Genomic DNA, 15,990 nt, shown 5'->3' with positions numbered 1-15,990 from the left:
AACTGAACCCAGGATCTTCTTGCTGTAAGACGACAGTGCTACCCACTGAGCCACAGTGCCACCCTTATCTACTAAATAAACCAGATAACCAAATTCAATTAACAATTGGTTTTAATTTCACAGGCTTGTCGAATCTAAACAACATTTGAATAGATCCTGTCTGACAATGTGAAGCAGGCTAGAAAATCTCGAAAAGCAGCACATGATGCCACAGTATAAAAAGATTCAAATACAGATGTGAAACAAAGCCACTGAAATCTATCAGTCTGGAAAGAGTTACGAAGACATTGCTAAGGCTCTGGGTCTCCAGCGAACCATGGTAACAGCCATTTATCCACAAATGGGAAAAAAAAACTTAGAACCGTGGTAAACCCTTGCAGAAGTGGCCGTCCTACCATCATTTCACCAGGTAAACATCAACAGCTAATCCAGGAGATCACAAAAGAATGTATTTATTTTATTTTATTAGGATTTTTAATGTCATGTTTTACACACATTGGTTACATTCATCATTACACAAGATTCCTCAATTTAAGTTCACTGTCAAACACAGTTATCTCCAATCCACCTCACTTGCATGTCTTTGTATTGTGTGAGGAAATCAAAGCTCCCGGAGGAAACCCACGCAGACACAGCGAGAACATGCAAACTCCACACAGACAGAACCTGGACCGTTCCACCTGGGAATCAAACCCAGGACCTTCTTGCTGTGAGGCGACAGTGCTACCCACCGAGACACCATGCCACTGGTCACAGAAGAACCCAGAAGAACATCTACAGAACTGCAGGCCTCAGCTGCCTCAGTTCAAGTGTGGATTTGGGATGCTTGTAAGCAAGTGGCTTGTGTATAGACACAACATAAGAATTGAAAACAGATTCTAAAATTAAAGCAAAACTGCATGTTTAAAGCATTTTATTAAGCTGATGAGGTGTACAAAACAAACACTGTCTATTTCAGGGGTTTGCCTCCTACACTTTGTCCACTATCTATACATATGATCTATGTAAATGGTCTGAGCAGAGCTGTAATAAACTGGAGTAAATCTGAAAGCTCGGGCCTTTATTCTATAGCCATATCTGAGTGACAGGTCAGTGGAAGAACACCCACACACCAAAAGCATAAAATGCGATGGCACAAAAGCAAATAGTAAACAAGGTGAATCCCCTCAGGCTTTACTTAGCTGACAGAGTCATTTAGGTCAGTATGGTATGTGTAAACTACGGTTAAATCCGATCACTCAGGGTGAGTAAACACAGATGAGCTTTATTTCTATTTTCCATTCACCTTAGCTGACTTCCAGCCCTGCTTTCCGATTCAGTCTGTGTTGTGTTTTGTTTTTTTTCCCTAGCCCACGTTATCCAGCTCATCTCTGAGACTCTCTCCACTCAACCGCCCCGTCTCCACTTTCATTTATCCGCAGTGCTTATTGCGTGTTTGAATTTCATCAGTCTGTGTGGCAGTAAATTAAGGTTTTTAATTATTATGGGGGGCGGACTATCAAATGATTGCACTCTGGAGAGCCATCTCAAGATATCTGCACATCGCCGCTCTGAACCAGGAGGGAGACGTTACGCAGGTCAGGTGCATGGGTGGATAAATTATGAGTGCATTATTATGTACACACAAAATAACTCCACCCAGCAGTGTTTGGTATTGGGGATGGATCTGTTAATACTGTTAATACATCTGTTTGGGAATTTAGAGAGTGGAAACAATGTTCTGAAGTTAGAAGATAATTTAAGAAACTTTAGTACACAGAGCTGGCAAAAAAAAACATGGATCCTGAAAATCAGGGTTCAACAAATCCCTCCAGACTGTCTGAGAAAAGTTCTGCATGTTCTTCCTTTTTTCTCTGTCAATGCAGGTTTTGTACAGATATGCAGATTTCCTGCCAGCTCCCCTAAACTTACAGAAAGTGATTTGGCTGCACTGTTAGGCTACAAGCTGTAAAAGAGGAAGTGAGTGTGTGATGCCCTGCGATGTATTGGCATTCTGTCCAAAATGTATTCCTGCCGTACATCCAATGTTTCCAGGTCGATTATACAAGAAGGCAGCTGCCAGCTTCAGGGTGGCACTGACAAGAAATGTTCTTTATGATGTGCCTCCTTGTTTTATTTACATTTATTATTAATAGACTATAAGAATTTGATTTAAGACAGTATATTGCTGTACTTGTGTTATTCTTTAGATGATAAATTAATATTTCTATTATTTCTTCACAGCAGTGTATTTAAACTGATGTACTTCATAAAACCGTTGTCAGCATCAGCTGTATAAACATACACCACAGTACCCTGGGCAGAAGCACATCTCAGATGGCCTGAAAAAGACTTTGGGATTGTGTACATTGATCAAATAAGTCGATGTTTCAGCTTGTTTTCGAGAACGACCGTGTGTCAAGTTCTCCATGCAGAAGACGAAAAGAAGAAGAATTCTAACTGTTACAATTTAAAGGTGCAAAGGCCAACATCTCTGATGGTATGGGGCTGCATTTGTGTCCACGGCATGAGTGATCTGCATATGTCTGAAGGTACCATTGACCCGGAGGCATATATTGGCTTCATATATTGGAGACAGTTTGGCTTCATAGAAACAGATACATGTGCTTGACTGGCCTGCCTGCAGACCAGATCTGTCGCCTATTGAAAATGTCTGCTATAGGGCGCTCAGGTGCTCAGGGCGCTGCTATAGGTGCAGCAGTAAAACACGCTAGCACACCAGAGCTGATGTCTCAAACTCATCGGTTCGAAACTCAGCTCTGCCATCCGGCAGGCTGAGGACCAACATGAACAACGCTTGGCTGTTGTTCTAGGGCAGGGTGCCGGAGGGGAAGCTGCAATTCAACCTCTGCTGGCTGTTTGATGGAGCCTGCACGGAGTCGATGAATAATGCGTTGATCAGGGTGTGGCTCTCCGTACACAAAGCTGATCCGCGAAAGAACTCGCATCGTGCAGGTGAAAAGATGCAGTCGGCTACTGCACACATGTCAGAGGAGCATGTGTTAGTCACGGCTCTCCTCAATCAGGGTGGAGCTCAACATCAGTAGAGAGGAAGCATAATTCCATAGGGTGATTGGATATGACTAGATTGGGATAAAATGCAAAAAAAAAGAAGAAAATGTCTGCTGTATTATGAAGAGAAAAAGCTGAATTCTCATGTCAAGCAAGAATGGACAAAAATTCTAACTGCAAAACTGAAATATGTAGCATCCTCAATTCCCAAAATTACTGAAAAGTGTAAGTAATAGTCAAAACACAATGCTAAACATGTAACTGTTTACATTTTTGAGTGTGTTCAGACAATTTGTTTTTATATTTTTAATAAAATTTACAATGTATTGACAACATACAGTGAAGTTCAGATCAGTGAAAACACTGGAAATATTTTCTTTCTACTTTTGTCTGTTAAATAAAGAATCAAGAGTCATGTTTGAGTTTGGGAGTCATGATACAGACACAAGCACTGTAATGGATTGACACCCTGTCTAGGGTAGCCTTGTCTTGCGGGCAGTGTTTCCCGGTGGAACTGGGCCTGCTGTGATGCTGAAAATGACACTAAATAATACAGACACAGTAATGTCACAGGTTTAGGGTTTTTTTTTTTTTGGGGTAAAAAAACCCCCATCAAATTATCAGAACAAATTCCCTTCCAAAAATCACATCTGTCACAGCAATGTTTAAAAGAAATCAGACTATTACAGGTTATTTATATGAACATATTCTATTTATGCAGAGAAAGCTTTCCACATCAGTCCTATTCAGACTCTATTAAGCCATCTGGGTAGAAAGAGTGAAAAAAAAACCTTATAAAAAAGTATAGCGGTAAAGTAGGCGGGGGGTGTTAAACACAGGCAGGATGAAAAGTGAAACATATTAAAGTGAGGAAGATGTAAATCTGGCAGATGCAGAAGTTAATAAGTGACATCCCTGTCTGGATATCTCCCGGCAGGAAGCCTCTGGAGACTGATAGATGCAGACAGATTTACAGCTGTGTATGAGCCTGTGTTTCCCCGACCCAAGCAGGGTGGATTATTTCTATAACACAATTACAAACGGACACGCATGGAGTGCAGTAATCAACCAACACCACCGGCACTGACAATTCTTTTCTGCTGAAATAATACACATCTACATACGGAAGCCTTCATCTTTCTTTCACACTGAAGAAAGATAAACACAATGGCTGTCCTCTGGCACAGGAGTAGTAATTGGTCGTGTCTGAGAGACTGAGAGAGAGCTTATAGTCCGGATTTAGCGCCACCTGGGCAGGACAAAGAACCGGATGTGGGTCTCCCTCAGTCAGAATGCGATTACGACCTCTGCCGGCTGATTAGAGGTGCCTGCACAGAGATGAGGAAGAGTGCCCTTAGGGTGTGTCTCTCCGCATGCAACGCTAGGTGGCGCCACACTCATCAATGTGTGGGTGGCAAAAATGCATCCGGCTGCTGCCCATGTTTCGGAGGGGATATGGGTTAGCTTCGATCTCCTCGGTCAGGGCAGGGTTCGGCATAGACAGAGAGGAAGCACGATGCAAATTGAACAATTGGATGCGCTAAAGGGGGAGAAAAAGGGGAAAAAATATATATACAGTGTATCACAAAAGTGAGTACACCCCTCACATTTCTGCAGATATTTAAGTATATCTTTTCATGGGACAACACTGACAAAATGACACTTTGACACAATGAAAAGTAGTCTGTGTGCAGCTTATATAACAGTGTAAATTTATTCTTCCCTCAAAATAACTCAATATACAGCCATTAATGTCTAAACCACCGGCAACAAAAGTGAGTACACCCCTAAGAGACTACACCCTTAAATGTCCAAATTGAGCACTGCTTGTCATTTTCCCTCCAAAATGTCATGTGATTTGTTAGTGTTACTAGGTCTCAGGTGTGCATAGGGAGCAGGTGTGTTCAATTTAGTAGTACAGCTCTCACACTCTCTCATACTGGTCACTGAAAGTTCCAACATGGCACCTCATGGCAAAGAACTCTCTGAGGATCTTAAAAGACGAATTGTTGCGCTACATGAAGATGGCCAAGGCTACAAGAAGATTGCCAACACCCTGAAACTGAGCTGCAGCACAGTGGCCAAGATCATCCAGCGTTTTAAAAGAGCAGGGTCCACTCAGAACAGACCTCGCATTGGTCGTCCAAAGAAGCTGAGTGCACGTGCTCAGCGTCACATCCAACTGCTGTCTTTGAAAGATAGGCGCAGGAGTGCTGTCAGCATTGCTGCAGAGATTGAAAAGGTGGGGGGTCAGCCTGTCAGTGCTCAGACCATACGCCGCACACTACATCAAATTGGTCTGCATGGCTGTCACCCCAGAATGAAGCCTCTTCTGAAGTCTCTACACAAGAAAGCCCGCAAACAGTTTGCTGAAGACATGTCAACAAAGGACATGGATTACTGGAACCATGTCCTATGGTCTGATGAGACCAAGATTAATTTGTTTGGTTCAGATGGTCTCAAGCATGTGTGGTGGCAATCAGGTGAGGAGTACAAAGATAAGTGTGTCATGCCTACAGTCAAGCATGGTGGTGGGAATGCCATGGTCTGGGGCTGCATGAGTGCAGCAGGTGTTGGGGAGTTACATTTCATTGAGGGACACATGAACTCCAATATGTACTGTGAAATACTGAAGCAGAGCATGATCCCCTCCCTCCGGAAACTGGGTCGCAGGGCAGTGTTCCAGCATGATAATGACCCCAAACACACCTCTAAGACGACCACTGCTTTATTGAAGAGGCTGAGGGTAAAGGTGATGGACTGGCCAAGCATGTCTCCAGACCTAAACCCAATAGAACATCTTTGGGGCATCCTCAAGCGGAAGGTGGAGGAGCGCAAAGTCTCGAATATCCGCCAGCTCCGTGATGTCGTCATGGAGGAGTGGAAAAGCATTCCAGTGGCAACCTGTGAAGCTCTGGTAAACTCCATGCCCAGGAGAGTTAAGGCAGTTCTGGGAAATAATGGTGGCCACACAAAATATTGACACTTCAGGAACTTTCACTAAGGGGTGTACTCACTTTTGTTGCCGGTGGTTTAGACATTAATGGCTGTATATTGAGTTATTTTGAGGGAAGAATAAATTTACACTGTTATATAAGCTGCACACAGACTACTTTTCATTGTGTCAGTGTCATTTTGTCAGTGTTGTCCCATGAAAAGATATACTTAAATATCTGCAGAAATGTGAGGGGTGTACTCACTTTTGTGATACACTGTATATATATATATACATAAAAAAGTAAAGTTTCGAAGAACCCTCATATCTAGATAGATAGATAGATAGATAGATAGATAGATAGATAGATAGATAGATAGATAGATAGATAGATAGATAGATAGATAGATAGATAGATAGATAGATAGATAGATAGATAGATAGATAGATAGATAGATAGAAGCAGACTAAATATTCTGGAGCAGGTTAATAGTTAATATCTAGAAACTACTTGATGTGCCAGAGAAAGCCACAAAAGTAAACAACTGGACACTTAAGGATTACCAGGTTCTGTGGCCAGATGAGAGAAAATGTGTACAACAAATAATTTTTTTTTGTCAACAATCATTCGATGTGTTGAGATCTTATTCCCCTGCTGTTCATATGATGAAGAATCTAATGTTTCAGGCAGTCTTATCTTCCAAAGGCATTCTTAAATCATGAAAGTAAGTAAGTCTAAGTATCACCCACAATTACGGCACTTAGTAGTGGATCAATCAGTATTTTTTAAGTTTCACTTCTCAGGGTTTTTCTCCTTAATATGAAAACAAAATTGCTGGACAGCTCTCCAGCTATCTTGCCAACACAGGTAAAAAAAATCATCTCACGCTGACCACAGGTATCTGCTAATTGCACAGGTCTGAATAGAACAGCATGTGTGGGGGAAAAAAAACTTCATAATGTTATAAAGTAATAGTCTTCTTAACTCAGACATTACCCACCGAGGGACCAAACAAAAACACACATCAAAGACTAACGGCTCAGTGAGGTGCCTGCAGTTTTGCCTGTATAATGAAATTTCTCATCCCATACCTGTAATGTAATGGGCAGTGTGGGCAGATCTTAATTACCCTCGCTAACGTAAAAAACTTTAATGAAAAAGTCAGGTTTTGAAAGTTCGAAATATATTCGTGGCTCCATATCGTAGGCTTACTGAACAGACTTACTTGCAATCATTTTGATTAATCTCGACACATTTATTGTGATTGCTGATTGCAAACAGTCTACAGGCACAACAAACGTATGCAGAACAATCTAATGAAAATCCTCGTTTACATAAACATGAGTCATGTCACGATAATTTGACGAAGATAAGATTATTCGGCCAATGACCAGGAGGATCATTGCACACTATAAAATAGTTGGTTTGTCCTCTGTAGCCATGCTTAGTTTTTATTTATAAGGCGCTCTCGGACCTATGTGCCACTTTACATCAGGTCTATGCTCTCTAAAAATAATATTTTTTATAAGAGCTGCTTTAATGCTGGGATCACCTGTCAGGTTCCTGGAGGATTTGTTCTGGAATCAAGAAAATCTGCTTTTAGTAACAGTGCACCAGCAAACTGTGATAAACTACAGGATGGGCAGTGATAGCTCAGTGTTTAAGGTACTGGACTAGTAATCAGAAGGTTGCCAGTTCAAGCCCCGCCACTGCCAAGTTGCCACTGTTGGGCCCCTGAGCAAGGCCCTTAACCCTCAATTGCTCAAAAAAATTATGTTCTTACAAAATTGTAAGTCGCTTTGGATAAAAGTCTCTGCTAAATGCCGCAAATGTAAATGTACAGGAAACTCTAAAGCTCTGCTCACTGGTGTTAATGGATCAGCTCTATGAACCCACAAAAACAGTTCTATGAATTTAACATGTTCTTTTAATTTAACTTCAGTTTAGACCTGACATAGATGAATGTTGATGAACTGTGATTGTAATATACCAAAAAACAAACCAGCATGTTAAATGACACCATATTGACTACATGCTGTTTAAGCCATTATGTTGTAACCCTCAGATGTAGACAGTAAAATGCTTATTCATTTCCTATAATATTTTAAAAATCTGTTGGTGAATAGTTGTTCTAGTTTAGGTCTCATGCATAAATTAAAAGTTTCATAGGTGGCTTCCAGCCTAACCTCACCAGCATTTCGGTGGCATCCAGGTAGGTTTTGCTGGCCATGCAGGCCTCTAGTTTCTGAGGGACCTGTTTGATCTTCTCAATCTCATCCAGAAGCTCGAGGACGTGCTTATGTTCGATACCCTCGATCCACAGCTTCCTCAGTTCATCTCGTTTACAGTGGAGCAGCATCTTACATGACAGCAGGTTCTCCTTGACCTAAAAGCACAGCACAAATAAATCAATCTACAACACATCACTGAACAGTCAGTTTGTTACTTACACAATATGGCTCACATTATTTGCGTAAGTGTTTTAATTCTCTTGCTTTATGGGGTTGGGATCAAAGCCTCTTTCCTTTGACCTAAAACGTGGCAAATCCTATCTTTATGGAAATGATTTTCACTACAGATCAGCCACTTTAGTTTTTGTTTTATAATAGATTTAATAGTCTTGTTTATATGTACAAACATGTAAATTTATACTAAACAAAAGCACAAGTAAATAACATTAGCGCAATTACAGCTTCAAGACATCTATGGTTTAAAAATAGTTTGGCCAACATAATTTCTTTCCAATGGGGTCCAGTACAATGTTGCTTTTCATGTTTGCTTTGCTGATGTGTAATTACACAGTACAGTGCAGTTCATTGCTTATGGTTCACTGTGTAACTGTTGTTCTTGTTACTTTGGAGTCATCCTATAACTGCTTGCTTCTTTTACCGTCCTTTACAAGTCTTGTCCAGGGGTATCTGTGGTTCCATGAACTTTGCTTTTGCACAATGGCAGATTTTACTGATAATTGTACTGACAATGATGTGTAAGATGTTTTATGTGGCTTTGTAGATGTAAGTAAATATGTCTTCTTATCAGCATTAGATGTTTCATTCCAAAACAATGAGCACTTATTTATTTGTTTATTAGAATTTAATGTCATGTTTTACACACTTTGGTTACATTCATGACAGAACAGGTAGTTACTGGTTACACAAGATTCATCAGTTCAAGTCTTTAACATCAAACACAGTTATGGACAATTTTGTATCTTCAATTCACCTCACTTGCATGTCTTTGGACTGTGGGAGGAAACCAGAGCTCCCAGACGAAACACACGCAGACACGGGGAGGACATGCAAACTCCACACAGACATGACCCAGACTGCTCCACATGGGGACCAAACCCTGGACCTTCTTGCTGTGAGGCGGCAGTGCTACCCACTGAGCCACTGTCCCACCCTTCATATGGTTGACACATGATTGACTGACCTGCCTGCAGTCCAGATCTGTATGGTGCAACATGAAGAGGGGAATCTGACAATAATGACCACAGATTGATGAGCAGCTAAAGTCTTACATCAAGCAAGAATTCCAAATTGGAAATTATTGTTCTCCACAGTATACCAAATTAGCATTTTACTACAGTAGTATGCAGAGCCAGTTTAGGAAACAGTTCCATATGCACAACTGCAACAATTCCCATTAGTTCCCAAACCAATAAAAAATCTCATTAATAGGAAAGATGTTTTGTCTACATTTAAATGTGTTTCTACTTACATAACTGAATGAAGTTAATCAGTGAAAACATCTTTTAGCAGTTTAATAAAAAAGAAAATTACCAAATCACAGATCTACTTTTTTCGTGTCTTACAAGATGTCCCAACTTTTCTGGAAATGTGTGTGTAAGAAAAAAAAGTATTTAAATATTTACCACACGTGCATATTTCCCATTTCTAATCTCTATGCACTGAACACAATACCCTTAACAAAACTATCAATGTCAGTTGAGGTAAACAGGCCATCCTTTATGCAAACAAAAGCAGAATAATCAAGCTAAGTCATATGTGTGTTGCAAATCTAATCTGTGTTTAATAAAAAAAAAAGTGATAGCAGGTCCCACAGCATCCTTCATCAAGAATATTAGCAGTAAACAGGCTAAGCTGACTGCTTCGCTCTAATTTCTCTGGAGAAAAATGGTGTGTGTGTGTGTGCGTGTGTGTGTGTGTGTGTGTATGTGTGTGTGTGTGGTAAGAGCATTTGTCTCAGTGATGCTCTTGCTGATAAGATGATGTAATTTACACCCTAAAAAATGTGGAAAGCATTGTTCTAGTTCTGCTCTGAGTGATATAACAGCTGCTTTATGATGCTATTCAGGCAGGGCTAAGAGTCCTCTAATCAAAGGTCTAATACTGTAGAAAGGTACCTGTTTAGGGGGATATTTGAAGTAGCCTGAAAGAGAACCAGAATGCCTAAAACACGTCTGAATGGATGTAAATGGAGCTACAGCAGATGAAATAAGTTTGTTCAGGGACAGTACAGTTCCTAACTGTTCTCCACAGTATAACAAATTAGTACTTTCGTAATATTTATTTATTTATTTGGATTTTAACGTCATGTTTTACACTTTTAGGTTACATTCATGACAGGACAGGTAGTTACAGGTTACACAAGATTCATCAAGTTTAATGTCAAAGACAGACATGGACAAACTCCACACAGAAAGAACCCAGACTGTTTCAGCTGGGAATCAAACCCAGGACTTTCTTGCTGTGAGGTGACTGTGCTACCCACCAAGCCACGTGCAACACTACTTTAGTAGTATGCAGGGTCCAGTTTAGTACAGTAAAAAGGCCTGTGGGTTTTGAGACCTTATGACCAAAAGCAGTTAAACACCTGACCATGAGCTTTTTTGAACGCCCCATTCCAAAAAGTCCAAAGTTAAACACACATAATTTAACATAATTGATTTTAGACGCTCAGATGACGCAGCAGTCTATCACATACTTACTGTATATGTGATCCTTCCTTACCTGTTTAATTTTGTTGCGAGAGCTGGTGATCCTCTCAGTGATGCTTTGGTAGGTGCGGATAGCCGTCGTGAGCTCGGTGTAGTGCTGAACAATGAGTTCATCCAGATCACGGTCACACTTCTCATAGGCCTCCTCCAGGCGACCCTTCTCTGTCTCCCTGTCCTGCACATCGTCACTGCTAGACAGGGTCCTATGAAAGTATGAAACGACACTGAATTACCACTGCTTACTTATAACTGCTAAACAGAAACTACAGACCATGCTTATGGTGCTGAACCCACAAAACAATAAAAGATTATCATGATCAACCTGTTAACTGATAGCCCGAAAAGAAGTCACTGTTCCATTATTGCTGTCTAAAAAAAAAGATCATTTAAAAGGTCATTTAAATTTATTTCCAGCAGCTAATGGTTTATTTGAACTAAGAGCACTGATTTTAAACTCACCCACCCTCATTTAAAAAGAAAAATGCTGTTGTTTTAATTCCAACAGATAAACACAAGAATGATGATACTCTTGAATATTAAGTATGGAGTCAGATTGCATTAATAAACTCTCTGTCTCCGTGTGTAACATTATTTGTTTACAAAAAAAATCTAGATATTTTACATCCATAATTGACAAAATCAGTGTTTTTACTGAAATACCTAATTGTATTTTATAAATATAAAAAAACTGTGGAACGTAACACCTGAAATACACTCAAAGAAGTTGGGATGTGAATATGAAGGTGCCATTGATGTGGCCTAGCTCTGCACAAGTTACAACAGCGTGGCTTCATGGACATAGAGTGTGTGTATGTGTGTGCTCGATCTGTCTTATTTTTAAATGCATATTACGACATGAAGAGGAGAATCAAACAACGGCAACCACAGACTAAAAAGCAGCTCAAGTTTTGTATACAACAAGAATGAGCAAAAATTCCACTTGTAAAACTGCAACAGTTAGTTTATTAATTTTTCCAAAGAAATAAAAAATATAATTAAAAGGTGATGTGACCCAGTGGTAGACATGCCTTTGTCCCAGCTTGTTTAGGAGTGTTGCAGGTAGTGCTGGACAATAATTCGATATCGATATATATCGCGATAGAAAATGTTTCAATAACGGTGATATGATTTTTAAACAAATTCGATCGATATGCATTACGTCAGTGCGCTTTGCCCGTGTTACTTTTTTACGGAAGCATTTCTGCTCGCAGGTGTTCCCACAGGGACGCAATTCAACAGCGCACCTCAAGCGCGTAGTTCTCCATCAAAACAGTGCAGTTACACACTCAACATAAATGTCAACCACCAACACAATTACAGAAGTACTACTACTGAGTACTAATACCAGTTATTAATACTACTTCTTATTAGTTGTGGCGCGCTACGAATAAAAGCATTTTTATGTTATTATATTTTTATTTTTATTTTATTTTATTTTCTTCATATATGTATATTTTTAGATTTTATATCTTACTTGTTTATAATTGTTATTGCTGCTGCGACACCATAATTTCCCTTCGGGGATTAATAAAGTACTCAATCAATCAATCAATCAAATCAATCAATCAACGGGATATTCGCGTTCCCCTGTTGCCAGATTGGGCTGTTTTCCTCCTATTTGGGCGGGGTTTTTTTTTTTCAAAAACAATTTAATAGCAGTTAAATAACACTTCTATTGAACAGAGAATCTTCCGTTTTAAGAAGCCCCAGCATTGTAGAAGGCTATTAAAAGTAAAGTCAATTTTCAATGCTGATTTGGCTTAATAGTGCTGGTCAGAATGTGTCATATTCTTGAAAGAAAATTAAAATTTGTTTTCCATGCATTCACACTGGCATGTTCTGGGGTTCAGATGAGTCTCATCAGTACACACAAGTTTGCAATCAAATGATCAAGTATTGCAAAGGAATATCTTTGAAATTCTGTTAAGGTTATAGGCTATATTTTAGTTTTTCACAGGGAAAATGAGAAAAAATAAAAAGCTTATTATGCTAGGCTTGATGTAATTCTATATGGTACTCACTGCCTGTATAGGTAAACGAGTGTGTGACCAAAACACTACTAGATCAACAGCTACTAGCCACATACAAAAAGAGTTTCTGTGCCACCCCTGTGTGAGCAATGGTCTCAGTCTGGCCACCCCTTGTCCACAGTTGAAAAAGAAGCAGATGAAATAGCTGATAAGAGAGGAAGGACTAATTCAGTCGTGTATTCAGCTTGTATTTCTTGCCAGAAACCAAAAAAGAGGTTTGCAGGTACAGCCATCCAATTTTGGTGTATATTAATTATATCGTATCGACCGAAATTAGGAGTTATATCGTGATATAAATTTTAGCCATATCGTCCAGCCCTAGTTGCAGGTATTCTTTTTTAAAAATGTTAATATTTAACAAAAAGAATTAAATTTAAGAATTCCAAAGTAGCAAAATTAAAGCAATTGTGCAAACAAAATGGGTCAAAGTTTAGAGGACAAATTACTTTTGTTTTTTTTTGTTTTTTTTACACATGGCTAGTTGGCATTTTTTACTCTTTTAATAAAAGTTATTTTCCATTTTTATCAACTACTTCATTCTGGTCAGGGTCGCAGCAAGTCCAGCTTTACAATGGGTACTGCATGGGCACAAGGCAGGAACACCCTGAACAAGGTGTTAATCCATCAAAGGACTTTGGCCACCCCCAACATAGCCAATTAAGTCTGTGTAGACACATGACCAGCCGATAACACAGCTAAGATTCAGATCCCAGATCTTAGTGCAGGTGGGCTAGTATAATAGACCACTATTTATAAATAAAGTGTAGACTTTATGTATGGTTACACATGATGTATTGTCTTCAAATAAGTATAAGAATGTCCTGTATAAAATGTTGGCAGTGCTAGCTCAGCAGTTAAAATACTGGAAGGCTCAAGCCCCACATCTGCTATGTTGCCACTGTTGAGCCCTTGAGCTAGGCCCTTAACCCTCAGTTGCTTGCAATGTTTAAAATCTCAATTTTATAAAACGGATAGTTCCGGTCCTAAAATCTGATTGGCTGAGCCGCGTTCGAAGCCGTTGTAAAATCCCCGATAAACGCACACCTATGACCACCTCACATCATTCCATATTAATACACCACTGAATAGAAAAAGTGAATGTTATTTTCTCCCTCATGTTGCCTAGCAACACTGTTAATCGAAAAGAAGTTAAAAAAGAAGTTTTAGGCACTCCGCTTCGCGTCGTGCCAAAAACGTCATCCCCGTGCTAAAATCACAGTAATGCACGGTCTCTCGTGGCTTATTGCTTTAGTAAGTCACTTTGGATACATGTGTCTGCTAAATGCTGAAATGTAAATCGTGTGTAAAGATTTCAATATTAAAAACAGTAATGGGTAAAAATATGTTCAGAGCACTCCAACACAAACATTTTAATACAAATAATTATAAATGTTTCCAGTTGAAAAAAAATACATTTACATTTTCGCCATTTAGCAGACGCCTTTATCCAAAGCGACTTACAATACAGGTACAGTATACAATCTGAGCAACTGAGGGTTAAGGGTCTTGCTCAAGGGTCCAACAGCAGCAACCTGGCAGTGGTGGGGCTTGAACCAGCGACCTTCTGGTTACTAGTCCAGTACCTTAACCACTAGGCTACGGCATACCCATGCACTTTATAAAGAATAGCCATTAAACAATATTAAGCAGATATCTATTATAGATGGAAGAGTCACCCATCAATCAACAATGCTCTACAAGACATTTAAGAAGTAAACCTGTTGAACAACAAAACAAGACTCTTATTATAATAATGATAAAACATGGAGGAAGAGAGAAATTTCAGTTCAGTGTAGGTTTTAGTGTTTTCTGCCACATATCTTTAATATTCCTCAAAACTTGAGCCAAATTCCTCTCGTATAGAAGCGGATAGAGGTAAGAAGAGCAAACAGGGAATCTGTGGTATATTATATAAACTACTGCTAATAAAAACAGTCACTGTTCGCTAGCAAGTATCAGTGAAGGTTTGTGTAGCGTTAACAGTATCTGCAGGTTTAAGCGTTTCTTAATTTTTGCCAGCGGTGATAATGGAAAAGCGTTGTAAAGAAAATTGACAAACAGCAAAAAAAAAATCAAAAGCATTTATGGTTCTGACCGGTCATATGATCGGTATTACAGGATGTAGCGTCGCTAACCAGTTAGCTGGCGTGCTAATGTTGTGACCAATGTTTTGTTTATTCGGTGACTTCTCTGAGAAAAATTCAAGCAAATGGTTTACACACAGACAAGAATGAAGTTACACGGTTGCAAAAACAGTATTTACCTAATAACGGAGATAAGTAAACTGGACGGGTCTTTGCTTTTGGACACTGCAGTCCGGTATCGCCCTGTGTCAGCTGCCATCTTTCCTCCTTTACCAAAACAGACGCCAGCGCTGTAAGCCAATCAGAATCAGGTTGACGTGCAGTGGCTTTATGGGAAATGTAGTGTTTGTAAATGAAACGCCTGTCGTCACTTTTACTGTAATGTGGTAAAGTGGTAGCGCGGATTTTGTCATTTTCGACCTTCGCGACGAAACTGGGAAAACATTTGGTCTGAAGCAAATACTACAGAAATCTTAGGTTAATCAATACTTTATATTATTGTTAATAGTGTGGCTGATCATGCTGATATATCATACTCCTGATTTGGGCTCCTGAGTTTCCTAGCAGTAATTAAGGGGCGTTAAAATGCCAAGTAACAACCACAAACTCCATTTATAGAAAACTTAGTTAATATTGTAAAATGCAAAGAACAAAATAAAAACAAGAATATGTTATTTGTTAATTCTCGTGAACTTTTATTTAACTGACATAAGTCAAAGAATATTAAAAATGTCTTCACTGATCACTTTAATTACACTTTTTTTGATGATTTGGCAACTTAGGACGCTAATCTCTGCAATTTGGCAAGTGGAATTTTTGCTCATTCTTGCTTGGTACAAGAATTCAGCTGATTAACAGACTATTGCAGTCTAACACACCATATATTTTCAATAGTACCTTGGGGTAAAAGCATCAGCTAAATGCCATGGGTGTGTAGACTTTTTATTTATTTTTATCTTATGTATGCA

The 15,990-nt window shown here is 39.4% G+C and overlaps 1 protein-coding gene across 2 annotated transcripts in view; it reads right to left on the bottom strand.

Annotated features, from left to right (window-relative positions):
• Positions 1 to 15,281, bottom strand: part of exoc4 (exocyst complex component 4) — a 292,052-nt gene extending 276,771 nt beyond the window's left edge. For both annotated transcript variants that reach the window (XR_010012418.1, XM_062995374.1), the window contains exons 1-3: positions 15,202 to 15,281; positions 10,922 to 11,111; positions 8,140 to 8,334 (exon numbers count right to left, since the gene is read on the bottom strand). Coding sequence is in view for 1 of the 2 variants with exons in the window: in XM_062995374.1 (XP_062851444.1) it covers positions 8,140 to 8,334; positions 10,922 to 11,111; positions 15,202 to 15,281 (465 nt within the window). In the remaining variant the exon portion in view is untranslated. The remainder of the gene's footprint in view (positions 1 to 8,139; positions 8,335 to 10,921; positions 11,112 to 15,201) is intronic.
• Between the last annotated feature and the right edge of the window lie 709 nt (positions 15,282 to 15,990).

This window comes from Trichomycterus rosablanca, chromosome 1, assembly GCF_030014385.1.
Source record: "Trichomycterus rosablanca isolate fTriRos1 chromosome 1, fTriRos1.hap1, whole genome shotgun sequence".
NCBI classification, from domain to species: Eukaryota; Metazoa; Chordata; class Actinopteri; order Siluriformes; family Trichomycteridae; genus Trichomycterus; species Trichomycterus rosablanca.
This window is presented reverse-complemented; position numbering and strand designations above follow the sequence as displayed.